Raw genomic sequence first — 27,330 nt, 5'->3', positions numbered from 1 at the left:
GGAATATACTGGTATTCAGGTGATGTATTTATCAAACAATTGGTCCTGCCTGGTTCCGCTGTGATTGACTGATAAGGGGGAAGATACATACCCACAAAGCATGTACGGTTCATTTCCAGTTCTGATTCGAGTACATTGCCCGTCGTAGTGTTAGCAAACTCCTGTACCATCTGGAAAGAAGTTGGGAAACAGTGAACCAGTGATCTGCACAATGCCTAATTGGGCAACGAGCCCACGGAGTCCAAAGGACGGTGAACATTGAAGGACCCCGAATACCTCCTCGTTGACGAACATTTTTTGAAACCTTACTTCCAGGGCTGCTATATGACCTCAGACTGTATAAGAAGTTGTACTGAAAAGCATTGATAGGTACTTATTCAATGCAGAAGCGTCCCGCCGCATTCAGGATCAATCAGTGAGAACATAGCGGAATGCCCTCAGAAGAAAACCGGTACCGTCAGCCAATGAAGGAATCACATTGCACACGACCACAATTTCAGATTAAACTCTCACCATACCAGACCATACCTTTGTGGGCTTGATAGCCACGAATCTGCGACGAATAACAATTCGAGCTGGAGATATTGGAAAGTTGCGTACATACATGATACTGACCTGACCTACTCCTGAGTCCTGACCTTTGTACGTAGATCTCCTTACCAAACACCAGAGCATGCACATCAGCCAGCACAGCAGTACGGAGACAACGGCGGATCTGTGTTTTGGTTCCGTTTCACAACTGGTCCTTCGGCTTGAGTGAGCATAGGTGAGCCTCCGGGACTACTAGCTCTATGTCCTTCGGGAGAGATGAGACAGGTTTTTGAGTTGCTGTGCACGTACCACATCCTACTGTATTCTACTTCCCTCAGCTCCCCTTACGTTGCTCAAGGCTGCTTATCGACAACATACATATGACGCGGCAGAATTCCCTGCGATCATATATGAGTGCAACTTAGTGAAAAGCGAACAATGAAGAGGAGGTGACTGATTCCCGAGGATCAGAACTAATCGCTACCGAAAGCGATGCACTGAGGCGAAGAGTCCTATCACTGCCAGGTCCTTCAACCATTTACCACTGCTATATCGCCCTTCACCACTGCTATATTGTCCAAGTCCACGATGAATGTTGCCAAGTGGCGGAGATGATATACCCATGAATTTCACTCATGAACCACCGCCGAAAGCGTCGCCACAAGGTAGATATCCTTAGATATCCGATCTTGGCCCGATCCAGCGTCAGTCTAGAGAGCAAGCTAGACTACAATTGCCGACTCAACTTCGCAAGCAAGCACATGGAAGAATATGCAAGATTAATTTTTAATAATCATTCATCATACTATGCGAAAAATAATGTACCCTCGATTCTCCAAATATCGGGTGCCACTAATAGAAAGCCTCCCCCAAACCAGCTTTGTACACGAGTTCACGCCACAAAACGCCTTAGGAACACACACGCCAAGTTCAACGTCGAATCAAAGGGAAGTCCGACGAGCGCACCACCATAAGCTGAAGAACGTACTGATGTGACTGGAACAGAAAACTTGACGAGCCATTCGTATGTTGCATGCTCTGTCAGAACAGCCGAGTAGTATGAAACAGTATGAAACAGTATGAAACAGGACCAAATGACAATTCCTGAAAAAGGCAGTAGTAAAATGGTAGGCACAAGACTTCTGGAGCGTAAGGAAGGAAGGTGAAACGATGGAAGGAAGGTGAAACGATGACTTGGAGGTAGGGTAAGGGAAAAATAATCTTAGATAGTCAAATGGTAGAGTACCGCATAGAACAAGCGGATGCAAAAAATCACGAAGCAGGTTCACTGTCGACATCCATTTCGGTCTCTTTCCACTTCAGGTTGGACTCATAGAATCCGATCATCTGTAAAGAACCGTTGATGACTCAAAGCGAACGCATATCCATATCTTGGTGACTTACCAATTGAGGGAATTTTTCGTTGCAGGTTTTGGCCGGTAGACGAACGCGCTTGTTGTCTTTTTTACTGTAGCACAAGTTATGGCACATGTCAACATCCCAAGAGCATAACACTTACAGTCGGAAATAAACGACCAGTCCATCAGACTCATTCGGCTTTTCGACAGTGTCGACTCTGGCAATCAGTTTTTCCCAATTCGCCTGCTTCATGTACCGTTGCATGTAGCTCTCAGTAGCTACCGAATCTTCCGCGTCATCTTCCTGTACTGACTCTGGCTCGACAGTCTCCGATTTCTTTCTGGCAACTCTTTTCTTCTTTGAGCTTTGAAGTTCCTCATCTTGTTCATCGTCTTTGACCGACTTGCGACGTTTTTTAGATGGTTCCGGACTTGCAGTGGCCACGGATTTACGGCCTTTGCGCGCGGAAATGGAATTTTTGGCATTTTTGGCATTTTTCTTTGCCCAGTATGTATCAATCAGTTCCTGGGCATTGCTGAGGAAACAATAACGGTGGTCTAATCAAAAGACATTCTTGTTAGCTAGAAGGAAACTGACCCGGCATCCGTTTCGTCAACCCAGCTGTTGTGTTCTGAACCATAATTTTTCCACTTCACGTAGTAGCCGGTTCTTCCCTGGATAGATTGTCGGAATCAGACGCGTCTTGGGTATTGCTAGTAAAGATAGAAAGGCTATACTTCAGGAAATTGACCCTTATTGTGTTTGAGGATTTCTTCTATTTCGAATTCCTCTTCCTCTTCGTCGTTTTCACCCTCATCTCCATTCATGTCCACACTTTTCACAACATCATCATCATCCGGCGCAGGAGCATCTTCGGGTTTGCCTTCGCTGTCAGAAACTAATGAAGCGGAACGAGCCATAAAGTTGAGTATGGGCTGAGTGCAAGAGCAAGCGCTGTTGTGGCCAGGGTTGCGCACAGATCAACAAAGTGCTTACATAACGAACGGGCTGATTTGGTTAAGGCCTCGAAAATACAATCTATATACTACACAATACACAACAGTACGAAGATATAGATCATGGTGGGATTACGGTGTCAACGACGGCGGCTGGGACTCGCACTTCTTCCTTTTCCACCTCTCCCTTTCTTCGGTCCTGAGGGTGGAGGTCGTACAAAAGCATAGTCGCACTGGATCGTCTGTTCAAGCAGCGTAGTCCCTGAAGCACCATCGATGGCTGCTTGAGCTTCGGTCATAGTTTCATACTCCACTAGAGCATATCCCTGGCAGCAACAATGGTTATTCACAAATCATTTAAAGAAAGTATACACAAACCTTGACATAACCTGTGCGCCGGTCAAGGTTCAAATGAAGGTTTTTGATTTCGCCAAACTCAGCGAATTTGTCCATTACTTCCTCTTCTGTGGCTTCTTCGTGAACATTTGTGACCAGAACTATCCAACCTTCGACAGCTACAAAAGAATCATTCAGGAGATATGAATATAGAGATCAAAAAAAAAACGTACATCGAGCTGCCCTGGTGTCCGAATGAGATGATTCCACTGTGTCATACGTCAGCTCTGTACCTCCTACATTCCCTGTATTCCCTCCTGTAGATGTGTTCACCGATATTGGTAAGTTGTTATAATTCCGGAAAAGAAATTAAACCTTGCCAGAACTCTGGAATCCACGTCCTTTTCTCCTCACAGCTCCGCCAGCCGCAACTACACAAGTGTAAAGGGTTAGACCAGAACAAAATCTCAGATGAAACTGTTTTTACCCTCGTCAATATTCATCTCATCGTCGGACATGATTGGAAACGCGTTGGGTCACACACGTCACACTTGGAAACATAGTCATATAGCTTGCTCCGGGACGATCCCGGGACGAAAAAATCGCGCTTTTACGGTGGTGACCAGGGTCCTTCCTTCGAACTCAATACGCAGTTCGCGTGCAACTTCAGAGCTTTTCTTTGCCGTTGGATCCTTTCTTCAAAGAATACATAGAAGTAATTTCGATCTCCTTATGGCCTTCATATATTCCATAGTGGTGCTTTGTTCCTTTTCAAGTGTTTATGCTTTCACGTTCGTGTTTTAAACTTTTACACTTTGACCTTGCTTTCTTTTGCTCATCTGGGACTACATGTGCTGACTGACCTTCTCAATGCAATAATAATATTAACATGTCATAGAAGCAAAAGAAACGCGAAAGGTCAAACCGGTCAAGACCGTCAAGTCGCGGTGAACTGATGGAAAAAAATGGACATAGCAGCAAATTGTCACATAGTGCCTGATGCACATTTCATCAATCTTGATCTATGTTTCTCGCGAACCATGAAGGACAAACGGCTTAGCCGTTTTTTTTCAACTTTTTTTTACTTAAATACCACCCACAAATGATGCTCAATTTTACTCATTCCCCGCTGTCTTTTCTGTTGCCTCTCTTTACTCGCCTCTAACAAAAATGCAAGTCCCGACTTCGATCAACCAAGCTTGCACACTGTGTGGAAACCCCTGTGCGATGTGGTGTAGTCGCTGCCAAAATACATGGTATTGTTGTCCGGAGCACTTGCAGACGGTCTGTATAGTTATTTGGTAATTTATTTAGAGACATACTTACAACCTGCGCAGGATTGGCCTCGCCATCGTCGTGACTGCATTTCAGTGTCTCATAATACAACTTCAGGTTACAGTTCCAACATGATTGCAACACCACCTCCCGCTGAGCCACAATACATTACTGTTACAGCTATTCTTTTTGCTCCTGAAGCCGGTGCGTATTTGCGCCCTCACCACCGTTACCACTATCCCTCACACTTCTCTAGACCGATGGACCACGACACAAGTACATTGCCGTCCCACGCCACGTTCATCTAATGGAATTTGCCCCATTCCCATTCTACAAATGTTTTTCCCAGATGGTCTCACGGAAGGTATAGTCCTTACCCAAGGATTGAACGGCGAAAATCTTCGATTCCCTCTCCATCTCTGGTACTCTCCTACCGCGCTTCAGCGCTCCTCTCCTGTCAATCGTTCCATCTTCAACATCACCTGTGGCTCGGCCTCTAAGGCCTGGTGCGGGCCCGTTGTGGTGCTGAAATTCAATGGTTCCAGACGTCAAGGATACACGGACGCCAGTCCCAATGATCTTCCTGCCCTTTCGGCGTACTTCCTTGCCTACAAATGAACTCCGGTCCTTCTTCCGGCTCATGTTAGACGCTCATTTCCCTCCTTCATGTCTGTCTGTCTCTTGTCTGTAGCAATACTACATAGTTGTGCAACCGCTATATATCCGCTATCGTCGCATCATTCCTGTCTTTTATTTCTCATTCAACATTTATTTCTCTGGACATTGCTGAACTCTGGATAGTGTAGAGTTGTTCAACATCTCCTTGGACCTGCTGAACGTCATTATTGTCATCACCCTCCTCATAGTCGCATCTCATACATACCCGTACATTTAACGTCTATACATACGTACTTCGTACAAAAGTAGAATTAACATCCTCGTATTATCAGTTGTATGTGTGCATGTTGGCATTTTATTTATTGGACGTCTCTTCTCCTCGGAATCTCGAATGTGCATGATCTCCGCGCTGGATCTTCCCAATGACCTGAGAACGAGGATGAGGAAAAGCAATGGATACTGGCATCCCCGAGTCCCGACCCAGCGTTCGTGCAATTAATTCTTTTCCATTGAACTTTTCATCATAGCTCACATACACTTCATTTTTATTTCAAGAGACGTTCATACCCTACCGCCGTTCCCTGGAATTGTAACATACTTGATACTTGAATTCACCGGTTCACTCACCACCGGTGTGTTGATTGTGAGCGACTTAAAGTCGATGATAAATCGCATACATACATGCATATGCATCCATGATTTTGCGTCTATTCTGTGCGATACAAGGTGGGTATTCCACGGCCTTAGAAGGTACATCATGTGCGCTCCTCATTAGCATTATTATCCAACTGAATTTGAGAATAGTATACCCACTACATCAAACAATTTGGGCCCATAAATAACGCACGGATAAACTCTTGTCTGCTAGTGCCACTTTATACATACATGGATGACAGCTATGTTTGTAATGCAAGAAATCTTTCGCCAGTATACGTATGCAATCTAAACAGAGCGTTTCAAGAACGAACATTCACTCAGTGATGAAGATACACAACTCCACTTCTCCGATGATTCTGTATCTATTAATCCAATCCACTGATTTACGCAGGTTTATGCCGGGCGCGCACACATGGCTATGTGCAATATATACACGGTGATACACCGCACAGTCCACACAACGTATTCGATGTGCACACGGCAACTCTTGATCACATTTCTGAAAGCCTCTGTGACGAGGAGCCGATCAACAGAACTCGGAGCCGCTCGCGAGTTCAATGGTTCAGAACTTCAATTTTCAGATGTTTATGCATGCAGAAGGCAGAAGAGAAAAAAAGTCAATAGATCCTACATCAAGATCTGTCCTGCAACTTCATATTGATTGCTGTGACATCTGAGGTACTATTAACAGAGTCAACCAGTACTTGTTTGCAAAAACGTTTCCAGTGAGATGAAGTTCAAGTACCTGAAAGGTTCGCATGGCCACAACCTGACTCAGGATAGGATGCGAAGCAAGACATGAAGAGTGCCTCAGCAGGCCACAACCTCAGGATAGGACGCGAAGCAAGATTTTGACTGAGTGTGCTCTCGATATCTTCATCTGCAAAACCTGGATATTCGGCTAAGGTCTGAGAGCAGATCCCAGCAGATCCCAGTGCTGAAAGCACTGAAAGCAATATGCTCTGAGTGCTTTCACTGCTGGGAAGTGCTCCCAACTGCTTTCGGACCCTTAGCCGAAAATACAGGTTTTGCAGATGTTCGCGGCTCTAGACTACGAGTGATTTCAGGCAGAGCATATGGGTCGAGTCTCAAACTTACGTGAATCTGGTATATGGCATTCACGAGAAGTCTGAAACATATTGGAGGGTATTGGAAATCAAAGACGCTCCCGATTCTTGAGAAATCGTCGGGCTTGTGCGGGTAATATGCGGGGTCCAGCTGCTTGAACGTCGTGATATTTTCATGATGGGCAAGTTTGCGCAACACAAAGTTGGACCTGTTTTAAGTCCAGTATAGTTGAGATACGACCATCAACTTGAATAGCCACCAATAACACATGAGCATACGGCAAACAGGTCAATACTGCGGAAGAGAGGCTAAGAGAGGGTAATTCAACTCTGTTGCTGTAATTGTTATACGTACCTAAAAAAAATTGCCAGCGGCTTGCAGGGAATGTGAAGATTTCAAGTAATGAGAACTTCAACCAGATTATCACCAGATTATCACTAATCCTCACAACTCGAAATATGTTGAATTCAGAATCAGATGGTAAGACTTGGTAAGACCTACCTGAAATTTACTATTAGCTCATACATGCTGATCGCCGTGACACATCATGTATGTACATAGCTGAGTGCTGAGCGCTGAGGCCTTAGGCCTTAGGGGCTGAGTATCGTCCGGATGCCGCCCGACCGTTTTACTGTAAAGCACCACAGGCAGTATTTCGTATTGAAATGAACCCGGAATAGACACAATAAATCTCGCAGTCATATGGCTTGCTCCTGAAAAGTGACTTCATCTCCAGATTCCTTACTAACATTGTAAATTTCATACCTGGGCAGTGGGAAGGACTGGACAGGCAGATAATGTCTATTACGGTGCTAGTGTCCGTTTAGCGTGCGTGGAATGGAAATTCTCATTCCAAGCCTCCAGCACAATCCCGAAAGGTTCGAAACAGTATCATAGGCAGCTGCTACACACCTCACGAACGGCGTATAGCCCAGGCAAACAGCTAGTCTGATTCCTGCTTCCGAGTCCACACTATGTGAAGGCATTTGTAAGGATGAGTCTCCCGAATTAGAACGGAAGTGACGGAGCACTAGAGCATTATTTTCCTCCCGGAAATTATTAATGGCACGGTGAACACGAACAAGACTGAGATCAGACTGAGATGCTATTACTCCAATATGTAGCGCCGGGTGGTAACACAGATTATCCGATCAATGGGATCGGTCAGGTAGTAATAGAACAGAATAGAACCTGTACTTTCAGCACTGTGCCACGGCCCACAATATGGTCGAAGCCACGGAGCAAGGATGAGCAGTACATATTCGCTATCTTGCAGAAAGTTTGTCAGTTTCATTATTACTTCCAGTTTTGACTTGTCTTGAGCGCGTTTCGAATTCTACTTGCAGCTCAAAGGCCGTTGAAACAGAAAGTTTCAGAGGACAATCACGGCGCCTCTGATAATCGAATTTGATACCGTTCCAATGATTATTGCTAACCTGTAGCGACATTATGGGGAAATGGGGGCACCGGCTTCGGGTTCTACGCACTGTAAGACCACGCTCAGCAGAATTATATAGTCAGCGATACTCGGTAAACATAAGGAACGAAGGAACGTATTGACTATCCCAGGCGGAAGGGTTTAACGACAAGTTAGGTATCCGGAATCCATTCGTCGGTTTTGAAAATGCTCACTAGGCGCTTTGACGATTCGGTAGATAAGATAATCTAAGGATAGATACATTCTGATACATACACGAAAGTTCAATTTGAAGATTTTTGAGGGGCACAGTCCACAGCTCTACATCGGTCCCGGAGTGGCGAGACGACGGAAACAATTTGAATTTTGAGGAAGGACACTTCAGCTATGACCTATTTGTTACAGTTTGCTCCCGTCCAATCGTGGATAAGCGCAACCCCCTTGCATTTTATTGACTATTTCTTTCGAAGTTATAGTCAGAATCAGGTTTCAAAACCGTTCCATGCCGTTCCATGCCGTCCTCCATCTAGGAATGACAGAGACACTTGTTAACGCCGATATCGACATGAAAATGGAAATAGACCATTATTATCACCTAAGGAGAGGCAGAAATCGAACCTGATGATTTTTGGGAAGAAACTGAGCTCTTAGAGTCTTTTAATATGTAACACGTCGAGATATGCATCTGGTACGTCGGGAAAGTTACGGTTTCAAGTGATATAAATTCTGGACCTTCGGATATGACAGATGAATTAGTGAACGGGGAGGAAAGTACAGCGTTAGGGTCTTCCCACCATTACGTGTATAGATGGCGACAGAAATTCAACTCAGTATTCCCGGGGGATGCTTTGGTGTTATATCTGCCAGAAGTGATATGATAACTTTGAGCCGCGGCGCAGAAAGGACATGAAACATTTTGGGGACTTGAGTATTTGGGAACAACTGTTGATTTCATCAATATCTCAGATTTTGAAAACGAAGTAAATAAACAACATACAGAGTCTTGAATGTGACGACTGCTCCATGTTCTAACTGGGAGTCACAGATACAGGTATGTTGGCTTGGTGAAGCAAAGGCAGACCTCGAATGAAATGCTAGAGATGGTGGTGTGACAAGAGCATTTGAAGCATTAGTCTGGATAGGCATCTCGAAAGGAGCAAATCCTAGCTGATGGAGGTACAATACGCATCGTTCTGCCGCTGGAGGTTAAGTCTACATTTTTGAGCATTTAATGACCGCATCGACTTCAAGTTACTTACAAGCAAATCGAATCAACTGCCAGGCTGTAGGATGATCAGCGACTCGAACTTCGAAATTGCAGCTAGCTTGACTAGCCGTCTTGTAAGTTCACGAAGAGAATTACGCACTAGTGCACTAGTGTTCACTCAGTGTTCGCTGTGCAGGCAGGGCCCTATCAAGACACGTGGCTACATAGCTTACTCATTTGACACAGCTTTGCCGGGAATTGACTCTGAGCACAGTCACTGCCAACAGCGCGCTTTGTACGTTCTCTTTTTCAAACTCGAAGTGGACCAAACTTTTCCTTCAAATAACATTGTGTGAGTCTTTTGCCTGACATCGAAGGACAAAACTCATTGTGTTCTTCAGCACAAGGCTGATTCCAACATCTCATGCAGGAGGCTGAAGAGCAAGGTAAGATAATATAGCATTCAACTTTTTCGCTCATGACAACGACGATAATGTGTCTTTTACAGATACCTGTCGTATTTGTAGCGCTCCAGCAGAACCAGATCAACCACTCTTCCACCCTTGCAAATGCTCCGGGACAATCCGATATATTCATCAAGACTGGTGAGCTCCAGCAAGGCACAATTCCAGAATGAAGCTTGACCTAATTTCTGTCTAGCTTGACAACATGGCTCGCCCATAGTAAGAAGAAGACCTGCGATACATGCAGGCACCAATTTCTTTTCAAAAAAGGTCAGATAGCTTTCCAAACCTCAGAAAGTACATACCCTCACATCACAAGTAACAGTTTACGCTCCGGATATGCCCTCAACTCTTCCGCCCTTGCTAATGATGCGGCGGCTCATACAACAGGGATTTTATGCGTTACTCATGGTCGTACGAGCTATTGTAGTCTCTTTGGTCTGGCTTTCCCTTGTACCACTTTTGACTGTTTGGTCATGGAGAGCGTATTTTAGAATGGGAGAATCCATGTGAGTTCCACCCACAAAACTCGTTTCCTGCAATTTACGTCTTCGTTTCAGCGCCTGGTGGATCAGCAACCGACAACCGCTTCCTGGACAGGAAGATTTGAGACCGACAAACAAATTTCTCGTTCGTGAAATCATTGAACTTACACATTCTTTTCTCGACGACCCCACACCTCCTCCATCTGACATCTCCACTCTGATCAATCGAATCGTCAGTCATCCACGATGGCTCTCTATTTCCGCCGACATTTTCACCGGACAAATCATCGCGGCACTGATTGTCATTACCTTCGTTGCAATCTTCCTTCTTAGAGAATGGATTGCTCAAAATGCACGACCTGGCCAATTCGATGACGAGGACGGACAAGATATCCTACAAGTTCCACCTGCTCCAGAACCAAATCCTCAACCTGCCCCACGACGCCCAGTGGCTCGGCGTCCAGCAGTTCCACGAATGGACGTCAATGCTCGACTTGCTTTAGCACATCGTCAAATTGAAGCTGTCAGGGCGCTGGATGCTCTTCGAGCACAAAGACAGAGGATATTGACCGAAGAGGAGAAGAGGGCAAGGGAAATCCGAGCCCAGCGGAATGGCCGTTCCGCCGTAGAATTTGCACCTACTCGAAGCGATGAACTTGAGCACGAATTGGATAAGGTTGCGACCAAGAGGGCTAGGAAGCGCAGAATGGAAAAGGGCAAGGGGAAAGAAGAAGAAGACGATGTCATCGAGAAGGCTCTCGCTCGAATTATCCGGCTAGAGAGGATGGAGAGGCGAAAATTCAACCAGAGACTGCAACTGGCCAGGCAGAATGGGAGTAGCCGAAGGCGGGCCCTAGATCAGGGTCTGGCACTTCCAAATGCCGAAACCTCTTCAGAACGTACAACGACAACTACTACCGCCCCCCCTTCCTCGTTTTTCCCAACCGTTGCACTCGAGCGCCCGAATGGAAGTATCCCATTTTCATTTGTGTATCCCCCGAAATCCGATCCGGACTCTACATCTGGGGAATCGTCTTCGTTTCCTTCTCATGGATCGAACTTTGATAGTCAGTCGTCAAGCCCCTCGTCCGCACCCTCTATATCTCCTTCAACATCCCCAGTCCCCAATTTCGCTTCCACCGCTTACGTCGGGCCTCCGCCATTGATTCCTACCGTCATACCATCTTCAAATACCAGTATATCCAGACCTGGAACGCCCATACGTCGTCCACCGCTTCCAACCACCCTTCCCAGTTCTCCTGGGTCTGGAACCTCTTCGCCGAGTGTAAAAACACCTCTTGCTTCTCCCAATTTGGCTACTTATCGGGCACCAGAAGAATTGGTCAACTCCGACAACGAAGATTATTTTGCAGGTCCTTCTACCAGTGCTTTAGCGCCGGTTAGCGAACAAGCGGTCGAAGCCGACGATGAAGATGATGACACAGAAACACTTGACGGACATGAAGTCGATGAGGGCGAAGACAGTACATCGCCGTTAATCCCGGATCACGGTGAGATGGACGAGGAAATAAGGACGTATTTCCGAGAGGAAGCAACAGATGGTTCAGATGAAGGCGAGAGTGATACTGAGCCAGAACTTGTAATAGATTTACCTGAGCCGGAGGCTCGGAACGCTGAACAGCATGAGGAACCTCATGTTGTGGACCTCCAGGATGGCAATGAAGTTGCAGGTGCGGATGAGGATGAGGAAGATGACGAGGAGGAAGACGAGGAAGAAGACGAAGAAGGCGAAGATGAGATTGCCGAAGAATTCCAGGTCAGACCACAACTTCGAGAAGGAGCTGCTGTTGCATTCAATGCCGGTGTCAGAAGGGTGATCCAGCTTGACGCCAACGCTCCTCCCCCGTTAGCGTTGGCTCCCATTCCAGGTTTTCCAGCTCGACCACAACCTCAGCAAGGTCCTCTAGTACTGAACGCAGATGATGCATTGTTGGATGAGTTAGAGGCTGGAGTTGATGATGATATGGATGGAGCAATGGAAGGTCAGTCTATTTTCACATCTGAAGTCTGTGATGTTTTGCTCAGAAGGTTTTCTCCTGTGCTCAGCTATTGGGCTAAGAGGTCCAATATATGGTCTGGCACAAAATGCTGCTCTGATGATTTTCATCATGGATTCTGTTATTGGCTTGGCAATGTGGATACCCTATACGCTTGGCAAATCAACGGCCTTCCTCATGGTAAGTGCCATCTTTCAACCTTTAGCCCTCTCATTAAACACAAGCTTCTTGATCACAGTTAGAACCCCAGCGAATGCTCTTCATTCTACACCTTCCCATTCGTGCCATTCGTCTGGTGACCGATCCCGCCGTGGATCTGGTGGCATATATTATCATCGATGTCCTACTGCCGCCTCACATACAATTGCTGCAAACTTCGGGAGCTTGGGTTGTCCAACTATTTTTCTGGGTTATTTCTGAATATCTCGGAGAAGTGAAAACGAAGAAGATGCGAGAATCTTTCATGGTTATCGTGTGTAACAGCTCGTTTCGTGCTAAAAGTCTGTACTCACCTTGATTTAGTATTCTTTCCTGGAAAGTTGCTTCGAGTCAGTGATTCATGCCTTGAATCTTGCAGAGGATTCTACAGAAGAGATCGTCCATTCGACGCCCAAGATTGGCGTCATCCCGTCTTTCTTAGCACGAACTTTTCCTGACTTCATGGACTATATTGAACCGTACTTTGCAACTCTAGGAAGAGAGATTCGTCAAGGTCACGAACAGTTTCGTGGAGTATGGACTCAGCTTGCAATCGGGAACGGACCAGCCGAGAGGATCTTTTCGGTTGTCTTTGGTTATTGTATCATTGCATCGGCACTAGCGGTGTACATGAATATCCTGACTATTGGCAACGTCAAAACTGCTGGACGAGCAGTTCGAACTGCAGTCAAACAACAGCTGCTTGTATTGAAGGTTTGCAATTTCTCTTCCTGTCGTCCTTCATGATCTCACTTCGCAATGTCACATCAAGGTCGCGTCGTTCATCTTCATTGAACTCGTCACATTTCCTCTCGGTTGTGGTGTTGTTTTGGATATCTGCACGCTTTGGTTTTTCCCTGGTGCTTCCTACGTTTCAAGGATGGAGTTTTCCTACCAAGCCCCACTTACCGCAATATTTTATCACTGGGTCGCAGGAACGATGTTCATGTTTGTTGTTTTTACCCTTGATCATATTGCACTTTTTAACTTACCTTACTTTGCAGGTACTCATTTGCTGTGTTGCTATCTGGGTGTCGAAGTATAATGCGTCCAGGGGGGATGTGGTTCATCAAAGACCCACAGGATCAGAATGCGCATCCCATACGCGATATCCTCGAACGAGCTGCGCTAGTCCAACTTCGGAAAATATGCATCAGTGGCATCATGTACACCTTTGTCGTCGTATGCACCGTTTTCAGCGTTGCGGCGTTGCTCTTTCTTGGCCAAAAAATACTCCTTCCCATTCGATGGAAAACGAGGTTCGTGTATCCTATTTGTATAACTTCTTGCTTAATCTCATGAATAATATAGAGAGCCTTTATCCAATATCCCTATCGATTTGCTGTTCCTCAATATCGCATTACCATATACTATGACTTATTTCCGTCCTCGAAGAGCTCTTAGGAAATTCACAATGGTAGTGTGGAAAGGACTAGCCAGACGACTGCGGCTAACTTCGTACTTCTTCGGGTTACGTCTGGCGGAGGAGGAATACACTCCGAAAAAATTCTCACTTTCCCGCATCATATATGGCCCAAGCAAAGACGCTTCTATCCTGGTTGAGGATTACGACGGGTCTTTCAGGCGGGTTCCCAATACGGATGATCTCGCTATCCCGCGGGACATTCCTGCTACTGTAGCGGTTACAGCTACCGGCGAACCTGTCAATGAAGAGGCAATGATCCTCATGACCCAACAGGATATGGAAACGGTTCAAGCCAAGCATAGCATCAGACAAGACTTCACTGTGGTCTATATCCCGCCATATTTCCGCTACCGAATGATACTTTTTGTTTTGATATTATGGACGTTCGGAGCTCTTTGCCTTGGCATATCTGTGGCTCTCCCTATACTCATAGGTCGAGGATTCTTTGGCATGGTCTTCAAAGGAAAACGAGAAGTACATGACGGATATTCTATCATTGCCGGGTTCTACATGCTTTGGGCATGTTGGGTTGTTGGCAGAGCTGTTGATCGCCTCGACAAGAGAAGACAGAGATGGGGTAATGAGGGTCCCCGAGCTTCTTTGTGGTGGCTTGCCGTAAAACGTGGATTGTTGTGGATTGTCAAAGCTTCATACATGGCTGTTTTCTTGGGTATCGTGATCCCAACCCTCGTCGGTGGCGTTGTCGACCTGTATATTGTACTGCCCTTCAAACTTCGTCTCAGTCCAGATATCGTCGTGCCGAGGATACGAGTCTTGGAATGTTGGGCGACCGGTATTCTTTATATGAAGATAGCGATGAGAGTGACTCGTAGACAAGCGCAGAATCCCATAGCAAGGGGTATCCAAATTGTGTGCTATCTTTTCCCATATTCCTCAGCTTGGGGCTGAACGTTCTTACTAGATTAAGCGTAATGGTTGGACCCACCCAGATCCTATCGCTGCAACGAAAGACGTCATTGCACCTGTTGCCGGCGGTCTAACTGGCATGATTGTCTTACCAGGTCTTGTGTTCTACGTTGTGGACTACTTCTTTCCCCTTGTGGGTCATCATGTCAACAATCAGTTCCTCTGTGAGTTATCTGCTAGTTCGTGTGTATGTGATTTCAAACATAAAATTTTCTCGTCAGTTACATACGTTTACTCAAGCCTGTTTTGTTTGGCGGGTTTGACGCATACTTTCATCATTCTTCGTGAGATGCTAGCATCGTGGTCGCAGGCGGTCAGAGACAAGGAATTTTTGGTGGAAATGAGATTGAAAAATCTTGATACCACATCGGAGCAGCAGCAGAGTCGGACACTAACTCCGATATCAACGGTCGACCCGGAGCCTAACCCTGCACAAGTGGAAGATCTGGAGCAACCACCTGCAATTGTAGCTGGTGACAGAGCAGCTGTGGACCTTTGAGATAGAGCAGTGTAAAGTACAACGAAAAATGTATGTTAGTTATCTATCAAATGATCTATCATCTTGAGTATCTATGTTCTCACTGGGACGTTAATGATGCAGCCCGCCTAGCTCAATCGGATAGAGCGTCAGACTTTTAAGGCGGTGATGTTGTTCTGCTTATCTGAAGGCTGCGAGTTCGACCCTCGCGGTGGGCTACTTAAACATATTTTTTGTTCTAGGAACCCTAGGGAAATCTGTGAGATTCACTCAAAAATTACTTGCACAGAATTATTCATTTGTGATAATTTAAGTATCACCTTGCTTGGCTAGGTTTCTCGCCATCTTATCTTCATGGACGCAGTTTCCCCAATTTGCTCATTGCTCCGACTATCTCTGAGGGTAGCGGAGGGTTTAACAAACCTCCCCAGTCCCTTTGAACTTTGTTTCATTGGTGCTTGTGATTATAGTCTTCCTTCACCTGCAAGAGTGTAATTCACAGCTGCAGGAGCTGCAGGGGAAGTGGGAGGTGTTTATCATTGCCCCCATTCATAAACACATCTTCTATGTCCCCTTCGGGGTGACATACGAAAAAATTGGAACGATACAGAGAAGATTAGTATGGCCCCTGCACAAGGATGACACGCTTTCCCGGAGTGGTAGATCTACGGATCTCAATATTTATTTTGCTTTTGCCCCGAAAATTGACAATTTTGTCATCCTTGTGCAGGGGCCATGCTAATCTTCTTTAATATTGCATGAATTTTCATAGAAAATCCTTGTGCAAAAGCCAAAATACTTCAATGCTAGCTGAGTGAATGCCAAGCACAGCTGTGCAGTGGCCCTCGATTGCACCTTTTTCAAGTTTCTCAAGATCTGGTAGTTGCAGCAACCCCAGTTATGAATCCAGCTCCACTGGTAAGCAGAAATGGAAATAAAGGAAATAATACTAGGCTAGAAAGTGACCAGCCATCTAGCAAAAATGGTGAAGACTATGCTTAAGCCCAGTTTGAATTTTTGAGCATCACCAAGCCAGCATGAGTGACATTGAGAAACTCACACAGAGCTTTCAAAAGTTCCTTTGCTTGCCCTGGGGTTCACTGGGACTCAATGCCCAACCACCTCATCTGAATGTTGAGAATGTAATCTGTATATGCTCTGCTCTGTTTTCTACACTAACTTTGTGCTCTGGAGTCTAATGCCATGTACTTTTTTGAAACTTGTGCATATGTAAGAAATTGTACCTAAGTTCACTATTCTGTCCATAAATATCCTTCTACACTTGGGATATAAAGGCAAGTCAGGTAAGGTCAGTGCCTCAGTATGAGGCCCTTTCCAATCCTCTTGTCATAGGTTGATGGATGAAGCATCAGAGTATGGAAGTAATGGAAGCCCCCCTTCGTGTACCGACGTCGATTCTGTTCCTGAGCTGACATACTGTAGATGAATTAAATATTGTCTCCTATGATTTACCAAGCTGTTCAGTTCCATTGGATGCACTTGAATTGGCATATAAACCTGGATTGAGGAATACAAGGGGCCATCTTCATCTGCAAAACCTGTATGTTCGCCAGAGCAAGGGTACTGGCTGGAGAGCGCTCTCCAGCACCCAAAGCACCGAGAGCAAAATTTCAACCTTGCTCTGGGTGCTTTGGCTGCTGGGAAGTGCTCTCAGCTGCTTTCAGAGAATTAGCCGAAAAAACAGGTTTTGCAGATGCTTGTAGTCATTGAGGAGCCCAATTATACCGGTGATGCGTTCCGTACACACGTTCAGTTTAGGTAGACGTCCGGGCAAGCTCGACCTGACGCGCTATAAAGACCTGAGTATGTCGACCCTAGTCCGGTTATAACATTGGAAAATTTGAAACAGGATTGCTAGCTGGGATGGGTGAAGCCTCGGGGAGATACCAAGAGAAGTCCCAGAGAAGAAAGCCGCCTTTGGGGGGGAGATACCGATCGGTGGTGCCTCCAGCGATGGTCACGTGGGGACAGCTGTAGCGCGGGTACTATTGGCAAAGGCTGGGGGTGAGAGACATATCATACGACTGGTCAAATTTAGGACATGGTATGTCTACTATGGCACTGCTGAAAGGAGGTAATCAAGTTCATTTTGCCATATATAACATTTTGACTTTGACGGAGGTGAAAGAAGTAGCATTGGTTGCACCTGGAAGGGACTGATTAACAAATATTGTGGTCGCAGCGTATTTTACAAGTATCCATCAATGTGAACCTGTAGAGCTTGTTGGAGCGTAACTGCTTACGAAGCGAACAGGTATCAGACCTGGCAACTGTAGAAGGGTACTCTTACTGAGCTCAATAGTCGAACCCCCGAGGAATGAAAGTCTCTAGCATTGGGATCGATTTTCGGAAAATTCAACTTGATTTGAATTCGAATTACATACATATCCACGAGGACCATCGCCTCTTTACTCGAGGCTTCCTTCGTTCCTCCAAATCCGTGAGTCTCCGTACGTGGGTGTTAAGAGCCTGAATGACTTTATTCCTAGACGCAAAATGTCCGGACCTCTATGTGTATTAATATATAGATATATCGAGTAAGTTCTGAATCAAATGATACAGGTCATACATACCTCAACCCATTTAAGAGCCTTCTTTGCATCTTCACTGGTTTGGAGAAAATGCAAATTCTTCAGCAAAACCTGCAACATTCCCTCGTTCGGTATGGTCTCTGAAAGATGATTGATCCACTGAAATTTGGAGTAGATAATGACCTCCTTTGTACTCTGTGAAGGTTCTCGGATGATTTGCAGGCATTGTAACACTATTTCTTCTTGGCAACTAGAGAAATAAACGTCCACAAGGTCAAAAAGTGGATGCATCATATCCTGTGGCTGTGATTCGGGTTTGAAAGATACAATGGTCGGGCATGGCCAGGAAGAACTCAGAGCAGTACCAACTTCCTCTGAGCTCAAGTGACGTTGTGTGAGGTCGGAAATAACATCCCACATATTTGGTTTGTACAATAACAAATCATATTTGAGCACTGAAATACCCCGTTTCAGTGTATCTTTCTCTCGAGGCTGTAGGCTCGATGGTATCTGTACTCGAAAACCGTCTTGGAATAGTCGGTATCGAGCAGCTGATAAAGTGGTTACCGTTGATGGATTGCCTTGTGTCTCAGAGGATACCAAGGTCCGTAAAGCCTGGAATCAATGAAGCGAACGAATGAATGGATTTGGTCGGAAGAAGGAAAACAAACAAACTTTGGACCACTGAGCGATGCTATCGAGGCGTCTGAGGCAATTTCGTAATACAGAAACACAGGCTTCCAAACTGGTATTTCTGCGTCGCATAGCGGTGTTGAGGAACCCACAAGGATCGAGCTCATATAAAGCAATGAGGAAATCCCCACTGGGCAACCTCGCCACTTTTCGACAGTGCAGGTACCAAAAATCCCATGCGTAAGTGTCGAACTCGGAGTTCATGCTAATGACCAATCCTCATTTTGGAGCATTATGAAGGAAAAAGTAAAAGGCTCACCGTGAGAGTTTGTGGGTATTCTTAATCGAGTAGGTGATGCGCTTCAAAAGGTACAACGCAATTTGTTCGTGGCGGGTCATTAGATCTATGTCCACATAATACTTCCCCGACCGCTTTCGATCAGTGAGGAAGTCGACGAAGGATGCGTGACGGATGGTGATACTGTTGTGGTCGTCTTCAGGTATAACTAGGACTGAATGCAGTCCAAAGAACAATGTCGAAGCCTTCCCTTTCTGTAAGAAAAATAGCCCTTCGATGCAATGAGTCGTCTTTTGTTCAAAGCGAGAATCAAAGTAGATGTCTGGATCAGATTTCAACAGATGACCCATAACATGGAGGAGAAGGTCCCTATTCTTGCACATAGAGAGTATCTGCATGTACAACAGATCCAAGTCAGGATACGGAGAGTCAAAGTCTTCAGGAACAGTGATATTCATAATGATCTCCAACCGCTCGGTAGGCAAACCGTGGTAGTCTCCGACGTACTTAAGGACAGTAGTGGCATAAATGAATTGCCCACACGCCCTCTGGACAAGCTGTTGAATAATCCCATCGCCTGGCCAGTCGGATTCTACATGAGCCATGGTACGGCCGTGTTCCTGTCGAATTCTCCCAAATTGATCTCGGAAATAATTAGCGATATCCTTCCCGGACTCAAAGGAGTCGCCAAGGTCGTTACAGTCCAGAATGAGGCGAAAGCCTGGATGGCTGAAAGCGTTGCGTATGCGAGGCTCGGGCCTACTGCATATGAGGAAATGGAATGGTAAGGGCGGCGTGGATGTTTTGGATTGTCGGATAATAGAAAGCAGACGCTCCTGTGACGCTATATCGAGGCATTCGTCTAGACCGTCGATGACGATTAACCGGGGAAGACTTTTCCACTCTTCGGACCTTAGTTTGCTGCAAGGTTTTACAATGAGTTCCTGGAACTGATGCTCTAATGCAGCATGTACTATATTACGCTTCTGACGAATTGCAAGGTCGATACTGTTTCCTACATGCCGTCCGAGCACAGGGGATATCGCTAACTGGTGAGCAATGGTGATAAAGAATAGGGATAGATTGTTCCGTGCCGAGTCTGCGCGTGAAAAGAAGAAACTAGCAGCCAAACGACCTGTTGCTGTACCCTGTGCAAAGGTTTCCGATATAGTTTGAGCCACTGCGGATTTCCCTACGCCTGCCGCACCGTAAATCCAGTAAATCGAGGTGGACTTATTGTCGTTGTTGATCCATGTCTTTAAGATCTCCAGAATTTGAATCCGAGTGCCCGGATAGCAATTTGGAGGAGGGAAACGCTGTTCAGCATCATGGGAAGCCCCGGTCACGGCAGCCTGGTACAAAATTTCGAGGCCTCGCCCAGCTACGAGCAGTTTTGGTTAGATGATCATATACTGTAAAATAAATTCGCACGGGTATCTTGTCCTTCACGTTCTCCATTACCATAATTCAGGTCTCCTGCCACAGCAGTGAAAACTCCACCGTTTATAACAAAACCTTCGGATTTCGAGAAGAGGGACATGCATCAAGACAATTTCGTCTCGTGATGCATTTAGGATGCATCCTGTCAGTGACATATATATATGTACACTGGCATTTTGTTTCCAATTTTCCAACCTATCTTCTCCTTCGGACCACTTCATCAAGCTCAGTTTCTCCATAGGATTGCTTTATTGATCTTCGAGATGATCATCGGAATTCTTCAATCGCTTTGGGCTCAGGTATGACAAGGAGCAACTGTAGTAAGTTAGGACTATAACTTCACTATTTGGATTCTGTCACTCAATGAGAGAACAAATATTTAGCCTACAGCGAGGCGGAGAAATGAAGGATGTAGGATCGCGTTGGCATTGTTGGTGAGTAGGCTTGAATACGGCGTAGTAATGCCAAGCGATGTGGGCTACATCCCTTGATGAAATGGAAACAACTTGAGAAGCCGGAAACCTCACAGTGGAGATGACTCAGATGAGCATGCACCAGTGGTTTATGATTTCATTTGTTGCAAAATGACACTAGCTCTCATTGATGCACATGTGGTTTTGTCTCTCTTCTCGCGATCGAATGCAAGGCCAGCGCTCAGCTTCAGTGCTACCGCCAGTTGGACAAGTCCGAAAGTAAACTCCAGGCCTATGTACCAACGGTGGGCTATCTTGATTTTGCTTCTATATCGTCAAAACTTTCCTTTATGGCTCTTTCCTTGCAGTCGCGGGTCTCATACTCATTTGCTTTCCTTTTTACATCGGCCTTTCCATCGCTTTTAATTACCCTTTGTAAACTTTATGTGCGTACATATTCTGAGTGGCGGAAATCCCTTTGTCTGCATGACAACGCCACTGAGAGCAAGCTAATGCTAAAATGTTGCTTTCAAATAGTATGCTCGGGTGGAACGTGCAAAAAAGCACCATCAGCACCATCCTGTACGAAACTCTTTGTGAAGGAGTTCCACCCCTGAAGTTCTATGCCTAAACTCAGGTGTTCCTCCACGGCTGGGGGTGCTGGTAGCTCACAAGCGAGTGCCAGGGAACGGACCCCCGTTTTACCTCTACATGGTCGCCTTCGGCTTACCAAAATTTTTATAAAGAGGGTGAAGCATCGGGACACGGTCTCCAGTGGCTCAAATATGCCAAGCGACGAAGAACAGACAAAGAACGTAAAACGGCGATCTGGGAAAGAAGAGTTCTTTCCCGCGTTATCAGGAGCAACTAACTTGACTCTCTCGGCTCTGCGTGATGCTGCTGCACTTGCACCTATTCCCTATCTTGGCGAGGCGGCTTCGTTGGCGATTGACATCTGGGATGCTGTCCAAGTGAGCATTCTATATAACTGCTGAGTACTGATTATTTTTGACCTTTCATATTCATAGAGCACTCGTGATACTAAGGCTTCCCTAAAATCATTAGGCTCAGACGCTATTTCCTTGGTATATGCCGTCATGGCGACGTGCGATGAGGTGTTAAAGCGGCATAGACAGCAGGAGTCTGCTGAGTCCACGGTAGAAGATACGCAAAAACTCGAAAAGGAAAACTCGCAAATAGACGAAGAAGTTAACAAGGACAGGGATCCGTCGAAGCCAGAGCAAACGAAGAAGGAGGAAGAGATAAACCCAGAGCTTCGGCACAATTTGGAAAGGCTTTGTAGGTGTGCCACTTCGTCTTCGTCTTAGTCTTTGTAACTTTGTTCACATATCAAGCTTTCATTTTCCAACCCGTCTCTACCTCTGAACAGTACCCTGACCGATATAGATGCCTTCGCCAGACATGTCGCCTCTCGAAATGCTTTTATCAGGTTTTTGACAGTTCGCTCAGATACAGGAAAGGTGACAGAGTTTCAGAACAAAATGAAAATGGCTTTGGATTTGTTCACGGTGAGTACATAGTGTTACATAAAACACCGGGCTTTTTTTTTACTCGTGTACGGTAATATTCAATCTGCTGACGTATAGTTGCAATCGAACATCACCCTTCGACAAGTAACCGGCCGCATCGAAGCCCAGCAAACGCAGGTGCTACAGACCTTACAATCTCCGGTCTCTCCTATATCCGAAGGAGCAAACATCTTCACCTCTCTCTCCACTCCTCCTCCTGCGACTGGTCCTCCCGCTTCTGGTGAAGCTCCTACATCTCCTATAGCAACGGAATCGCTCCACACGCTTCCAGGAAACGCATCGGCTTCCGTTTTCCCTGCCATATTCTCGTTCGCTGGGGCTACATTCCGAACGGGAGATACTCCAGTACGTCACACAACTCCGACAAGCGAGGAAGGAAAGGGCAAGGGGGTAGTTGAGCAACACGGAGAAGAAAGCGGAGCTGCGACTGTTGGATCCTCCGAACCTATGAATGAACCAGAGCATGCTGCACCTGCGCGCAACCCTATAGCCAGCAGCGGAGCCATCAACTTCACTTCCATCTCTGGAGACCAAAATACTTCCTGGGTCAATGATCAATCGCGGAGATGGAATTACGGGAACATTTACAATGCCGACGAGGGCCCCCGGCTTGGAAATAATAGGAGAACAAACGGTGGTGGTCCAAGTACTCGGAGAGATCAGAGAGAGGAGCACGGAAACCAACGCGGAAGCGACAGAGTTGAGGACGACGAGTACGACGATGAAGTACGGTTCGGAAGACAATTGAATCGATTTGTCGCTTCGCAGCCCAGAGGTAATCTAGCAGATGAGACTCACGAATGGGATAAAGGATACGATTCACACGACGTTCCTGTTGTTTCCATGAATAATCGTCCCCAGATCGGATTTATACCCCCTCAAACATACTACGATGAGAACGGTGTTCCAGCTGCGATTCCCCGAGGCAGAGGAAAGAGTGGTAGGCGTTGGAGGAACGAGCGTGATCACTGGGATTCATACGGAGGTGGTAGAGGTGGGGATTATCGGTACTTGTAGTATGTAGTGACTTATGTGTCCATCTCACCGTACATGTAGACAGAACTTCCCGGATTTCGCTGTATCTATATCTTAATTTATATTAGCCCAAATATTTAAAATGCTCTTTGACACTATGAAAACTTGAAAACGACAGTACGCAAATAACATTCCAAGCAAGATATGACCACAGTTCGAATGGAGAGACTACAACATACTACTAATGTAAAACCGGAAACCACGAAGAAGAATACAATGCACAGAGAGGGAAATGCTTGTATAGAGAAGAAATAATACAGGAGCCATGCCATGAACACGACAGAAATATATATATACACTATACGCAAAATCGTTCCTTGTTCTTTGTCCGTTGAGTATTGATATATTGTATGAGGATGAAGAGGATAGCAGTAGCGAGAGCGATCGTGGAAGTATATCCGGAGTGGTTGGTTTCATTGAAGAATGTTTGGCAAAGTTTTTTGTAATGATATATCAGAACATTTGTTGCGGACAAATATTGTCAGTGCCTGTTTTAGGTACCATTCCCGTTGCGGTCAGTGGTATTCCAGTGTCTTTTTAGAGATGAAGAAACAGTATTCGAGACATCATACCCTGTATTGTTAAGCGGAGGAGACATGAAAGGCATTGGCATAGAAATAGCTGTCGTTGAGGAAACATTAGAAGTTGGAGGAGGCCAAGCCTGAGGTTGGGTATGTTGAGCGTGTTGAACATGCTGAGGGTACTGCGTGTGTGCAGTATATTGGCCAGACGTAGGATACATTATGTGCGGAGCATTAAAAGATGCCGATCCAATCCCTTGATGGGCATGACGATCGTACCCAGTACTGGGCAACATCGTGCTCATGCGCGAAGACATCGTTCCGACAGAAGGATTTACGTGTACAAGTCCATGAGATGCAGGAGCCGAAGGCTGCGACAAGGTCGAAGAAGTAGAATGAGCATGCGAGTGTTCAATTTCATCACCCTCAAGAGACATAATTTCCTCTCGCAACCGTTCATTCATATACCGCATCTGCTGCAACTCGTACTGCCAACTCGATTCTCTACTAATTTCGAGAATTTTAAAGACATTTTCCCTAAGCGGGTGCATTATTGCAGCTTCCGACGACCTAATTCCAGTCGAGGAAGTGGCGCGGTCATACAACCTGATTTGATAGATGATAGGCGCAGGGGATATCGCTTGAGAGGAATGCAAAATCGAGGAGTCAATAGCCGATGGGTATAATATCAATTCGACTTCGGCTGCAGATCCATCCTGGCGTGTCATCCTACAGAAGATCTTTCGGGGTAATGATCCTGGGGCGTCCATCGTGCCCATCGCACATCCTATATTGGCTAGTTCCTTACCAACGTTTCGCCGGGCCTCTTCATCAAGTAGATAACTCCAGACCTGCTTACCCATGAGCTCTGTTTCATCCCATCCAAGTGTGTCCTTGACACCTTTGCTCACAATAAGCAAGGACCCGGTACGGGTAATGGTTCCCCAGAATTCTGTTGATATATCTACGGTCACCAGCCTGGTCTTTCCATCCTCTCCCGACAGTGACTTGGCTACTGTTTGCGGATGGGAAATACCGCCCGCGGAGGCAATAGCAGACCATAGCAGCATCGACATTTCTTTCGCTCTCCCACTCAACATGATTGCTTTTCTTCCCTTTCCTGGCTCAACATGCAACCGACCTCGACATTCGACCCAGACGTACTGATCACTCTTCGTGCGCGCACGGAAGAGCAGATTCACCGCACGAGGTTTGACAGGATGTGACTGCCGTGAAGTCAAGGCATCTTCTCCCGGCGGCGAGGTGCCGCTGCCAGGCGCTGTGGAGCCTGTAGCAGAAGACTCTTTAAGTTCGCGCGTGAGAGGTTGGACGTCGGCTGGATGACAAATGTCCGATAAAGCTTTGCCTACAAGCTCTTCCGGCTCATAGCCCAAGACCCTACGCACCGAAGGGCCGACGTAGAGAAACGTGCCTTTCAAAGACACAACGTGGATGAAATCGGGTGCGTATTCGAGCAAAAGCAAAGAAAAAGGATGGTTGCCTGGCGACCCTACATTGACCAGATCGCTATTGTCACCATTGATCGATCCAATGTTGGAAGATATGACAGAAGATGAAGGAAGAGAATCGGCATTGGCTCCCATAGATATGGGATGGTTTGACATAAAAAGCGGATCCTCGATCATGGCTTTGAACTCTGAAGTCATCATTGGAGCAGAAATACTTTGCATCCTTCTGTCCCTGGACATCAATGAATGCATTGCCCCAGAACCCAAACTGCCTCCACCCTGGAAGGATATGGAAGGTGGATTGATGGTGAGAGGATTGTTCGCCGCAAAGTTAGCGATGTAGCTTCCGTCCTTTAACTTTTCCAAGATCGCATTTGGCTGTTCGGTCAAATCTACCTGGAATCCAACGTGGTAGATAACCTTGTCGTCTTCGTGTGGAGAACTAATGTCGCCGCCTTTGATAGGAATGACGGTGACGAGGTTAATGAATGCATCTCCACTTTTTCGATAGTTGATGATGCTCGTCTGACATTCCTTATCTGCCACCAAATGCTTTTTTAGATACAATACAGCCTCGTTAGAAGTGAACCGCCGATATTCGCCCTTGGGTTGAACACCGTTCGGACTTTGGAGGAACCGGCAGTTTTTACCGATGACTTCGTGTTCTTCGTATCCCGTCAGCCGGCAGAACGAACGTGAACAATAGATGATGGGATTATCGTAGCGCCGAACGTCTATGACGACGAAGCTGGATGAAAAGTCCACCGGGCCTAATGCAATTTTGGGGTCTGGCCGAGCAGCTACTCGGGCCAGAACAGACAAGAGGTCAAAGCCTGATCTCGAATAGACAGGAAGACCGAGAGGAGAGGGAGCGTTGAGACTTGAAGAGCCCATAGCTGCTCCTGCTCCTATAGCATTGAGCTGGTGAGGAGTTAGGCGATTCTGGGGATTAATGAGACCAGAATTGATATGCACGCTCAGAGCTGTCGGAGACTGTGCGTTCGGCTCGGATTCATGAATGGAAGGAGATTGACTATTAAAATCAAAGTCGAAAGGAGAGGGCGATGAATGAGAGGACGGTGACGGTGAGGAAGACGAGGACGGGGCCTGATGCTGCTGCTGCTGCTGCTGATCAATAGGATATACATATGACTTTGCAGCAGAGTCGCTGTAAATGAAGTATACATATGAGAAGATTATTCGGACATGTATTTCTATCGAATACGCACGAAAGATTCGAAGTAATTCCGTTGTTGACAAACCAGGCAGAATTAGCAGCGGGGTTATCAGAGAACAGTCCAACTGGTAATACTTCAGCTCCGCCTCCTGGTGCCAACATTGGAACTCCAGTCTGCATGAACTGAGGAATATGAAGCCTGACAGAGTGGCTGAAGCCAGAATTAGATTGCCCAGCGTGGCTGATAGGCATGTCCATTGCTGCGGTTAATGACGATGAGGATGAGGAGGAGGAGGAAGAGTTGTTCTGCGGCACATTACTGTCAAAGTCGTAAGGGAACATATCTTGACGATTATCTTGAAGGTATCTTTGGAACGGCATGACTTTGACGATCTTGTTGGCAGCTATGTAAGTTAAATTCCGTTATACGCTGAAGGTCGTCCACCTCGTTTCGAGGAAATCAAGAAAGTGTAAGTTACGGAAGCACCAAGGTGGTTAGACAACGGTCATGGAGAGTGGAGCCGAAGTAAATGAATAGTTTTCATTACAAGCCTTAGCTAACTGCATACGTGACCGAAAATTCTGTTACAAGAACGGCGACAGCTGGAGTGCTACAAAGTTGAACCCCAAAAAGATTATACTGCTGCTCTAGGTACTGAATAATATCCTTATCCATTCAATCTATGCCCCCTTTCCCCCGGACACACCCACGGAAAAGAGTGGCCCAGTGAATATAAGGGCAAGCGCGTCAGTGGAGGCGTAGAAAAAACCGAAAACATCGGCTTCACGCATGCAAATCGACTAAGATTTATATAGCGTTAA

The 27,330-nt window shown here is 46.1% G+C and overlaps 7 protein-coding genes and 1 non-coding gene across 8 annotated transcripts; 4 read left to right on the top strand and 4 right to left on the bottom strand.

The window, feature by feature from the left end:
• Positions 1-1,654: 1,654 nt before the first annotated feature.
• On the bottom strand, positions 1,655-2,890 carry C8R40DRAFT_683137 (uncharacterized protein). The gene is made up of 5 exons (XM_046235863.1): positions 2,628-2,890; positions 2,488-2,564; positions 2,051-2,425; positions 1,936-1,999; positions 1,655-1,878 (listed from the first exon to the last, which is right to left on the bottom strand). Exons 1-5 carry the CDS (start codon positions 2,808-2,810, stop codon positions 1,804-1,806), a joined length of 774 nt encoding a protein of 257 aa, XP_046089969.1. The 5' UTR covers positions 2,811-2,890; the 3' UTR covers positions 1,655-1,803.
• Positions 2,891-2,986: 96 nt separating this feature from the next.
• Positions 2,987-3,700, bottom strand: C8R40DRAFT_1158832 (RNP containing family member; the record flags this gene model as incomplete). The annotated part of the gene is made up of 5 exons (XM_046229786.1): positions 2,987-3,172; positions 3,225-3,361; positions 3,416-3,499; positions 3,569-3,613; positions 3,670-3,700. 5 exons carry the CDS (start codon positions 3,698-3,700, stop codon positions 2,987-2,989), a joined length of 483 nt encoding a protein of 160 aa, XP_046089968.1.
• A 455-nt stretch (positions 3,701-4,155) lies between these two features.
• C8R40DRAFT_1087591 (uncharacterized protein) lies at positions 4,156-5,428 on the top strand. The gene is made up of 3 exons (XM_046227380.1): positions 4,156-4,466; positions 4,520-4,661; positions 4,714-5,428. Exons 1-3 carry the CDS (start codon positions 4,353-4,355, stop codon positions 5,073-5,075), a joined length of 618 nt encoding a protein of 205 aa, XP_046089967.1. The 5' UTR covers positions 4,156-4,352; the 3' UTR covers positions 5,076-5,428.
• A 4,255-nt stretch (positions 5,429-9,683) lies between these two features.
• On the top strand, positions 9,684-15,520 carry C8R40DRAFT_1087549 (uncharacterized protein). The gene is made up of 14 exons (XM_046227379.1): positions 9,684-9,776; positions 9,826-9,870; positions 9,933-10,029; positions 10,085-10,158; positions 10,214-10,397; positions 10,449-12,376; positions 12,441-12,571; positions 12,630-12,863; positions 12,914-13,303; positions 13,362-13,537; positions 13,594-13,848; positions 13,901-14,885; positions 14,938-15,106; positions 15,164-15,520. Exons 2-14 carry the CDS (start codon positions 9,849-9,851, stop codon positions 15,439-15,441), a joined length of 4,923 nt encoding a protein of 1,640 aa, XP_046089966.1. The 5' UTR covers positions 9,684-9,776; positions 9,826-9,848; the 3' UTR covers positions 15,442-15,520.
• Positions 15,521-15,542: 22 nt separating this feature from the next.
• C8R40DRAFT_t56 lies at positions 15,543-15,638 on the top strand. The gene has a single exon. It is a non-coding gene; the product is annotated as a tRNA-Lys (tRNA).
• Positions 15,639-17,817: 2,179 nt separating this feature from the next.
• C8R40DRAFT_1066635 (uncharacterized protein) lies at positions 17,818-20,443 on the bottom strand (the record flags this gene model as incomplete). The annotated part of the gene is made up of 5 exons (XM_046225800.1): positions 17,818-17,949; positions 18,015-18,587; positions 18,648-18,870; positions 18,925-20,284; positions 20,335-20,443. 5 exons carry the CDS (start codon positions 20,441-20,443, stop codon positions 17,818-17,820), a joined length of 2,397 nt encoding a protein of 798 aa, XP_046089965.1.
• A 936-nt stretch (positions 20,444-21,379) lies between these two features.
• Positions 21,380-23,399, top strand: C8R40DRAFT_1166845 (uncharacterized protein; the record flags this gene model as incomplete). Its single annotated transcript, XM_046230917.1, has 5 exons — positions 21,380-21,727; positions 21,785-22,059; positions 22,147-22,285; positions 22,364-23,313; positions 23,363-23,399. The coding sequence occupies 5 exons, from the start codon at positions 21,380-21,382 to the stop codon at positions 23,397-23,399; spliced, it is 1,749 nt and encodes a 582-aa protein (XP_046089964.1).
• A 435-nt stretch (positions 23,400-23,834) lies between these two features.
• Positions 23,835-26,670, bottom strand: C8R40DRAFT_1037435 (photoreceptor A; the record flags this gene model as incomplete). Its single annotated transcript, XM_046223667.1, has 2 exons — positions 23,835-26,499; positions 26,561-26,670. The coding sequence occupies 2 exons, from the start codon at positions 26,668-26,670 to the stop codon at positions 23,835-23,837; spliced, it is 2,775 nt and encodes a 924-aa protein (XP_046089963.1).
• Positions 26,671-27,330: the final 660 nt, after the last annotated feature.

The sequence above is a fragment of the Lentinula edodes genome (genome assembly GCF_021015755.1).
Source record: "Lentinula edodes strain Le(Bin) 0899 ss11 chromosome Unknown C8R40scaffold_5, whole genome shotgun sequence".
In the NCBI taxonomy this organism is placed as follows: Eukaryota; Fungi; Basidiomycota; class Agaricomycetes; order Agaricales; family Omphalotaceae; genus Lentinula; species Lentinula edodes.
The sequence above is the reverse complement of the archived record's forward strand: the minus strand, read 5'-3'. Positions and strand labels throughout refer to the sequence as shown.

Bases quoted from the DNA above. Each gene is read 5' to 3' on its own strand.
- C8R40DRAFT_1087591 (XM_046227380.1), top strand. From the start codon at position 4,353: ATGCAAGTCCCGACTTCGATCAACCAAGCTTGCACACTGTGTGGAAAC. The intron at 4,467-4,519 runs GTCTGTATAGTT...CAACCTGCGCAG, and splicing joins GTCCGGAGCACTTGCAGACG to GATTGGCCTCGCCATCGTCG. The intron at 4,662-4,713 runs GTGCGTATTTGC...ACACTTCTCTAG, and splicing joins TCTTTTTGCTCCTGAAGCCG to ACCGATGGACCACGACACAA.
- C8R40DRAFT_683137 (XM_046235863.1), bottom strand. From the start codon at position 2,810: ATGGCTCGTTCCGCTTCATTAGTTTCTGACAGCGAAGGCAAACCCGAA. The intron at 2,000-2,050 runs GTAAGTGTTATG...CTTGTGCTACAG, and splicing joins CTGGTCGTTTATTTCCGACT to TAAAAAAGACAACAAGCGCG. The intron at 1,879-1,935 runs GTAAGTCACCAA...GGTTCTTTACAG, and splicing joins ACGAAAAATTCCCTCAATTG to ATGATCGGATTCTATGAGTC.
- C8R40DRAFT_1087549 (XM_046227379.1), top strand. From the start codon at position 9,849: ATGCAGGAGGCTGAAGAGCAAG. The intron at 10,159-10,213 runs GTCAGATAGCTT...CACAAGTAACAG, and splicing joins CCAATTTCTTTTCAAAAAAG to TTTACGCTCCGGATATGCCC. The intron at 13,538-13,593 runs GTTTGTTGTTTT...CTTACTTTGCAG, and splicing joins GTCGCAGGAACGATGTTCAT to GTACTCATTTGCTGTGTTGC.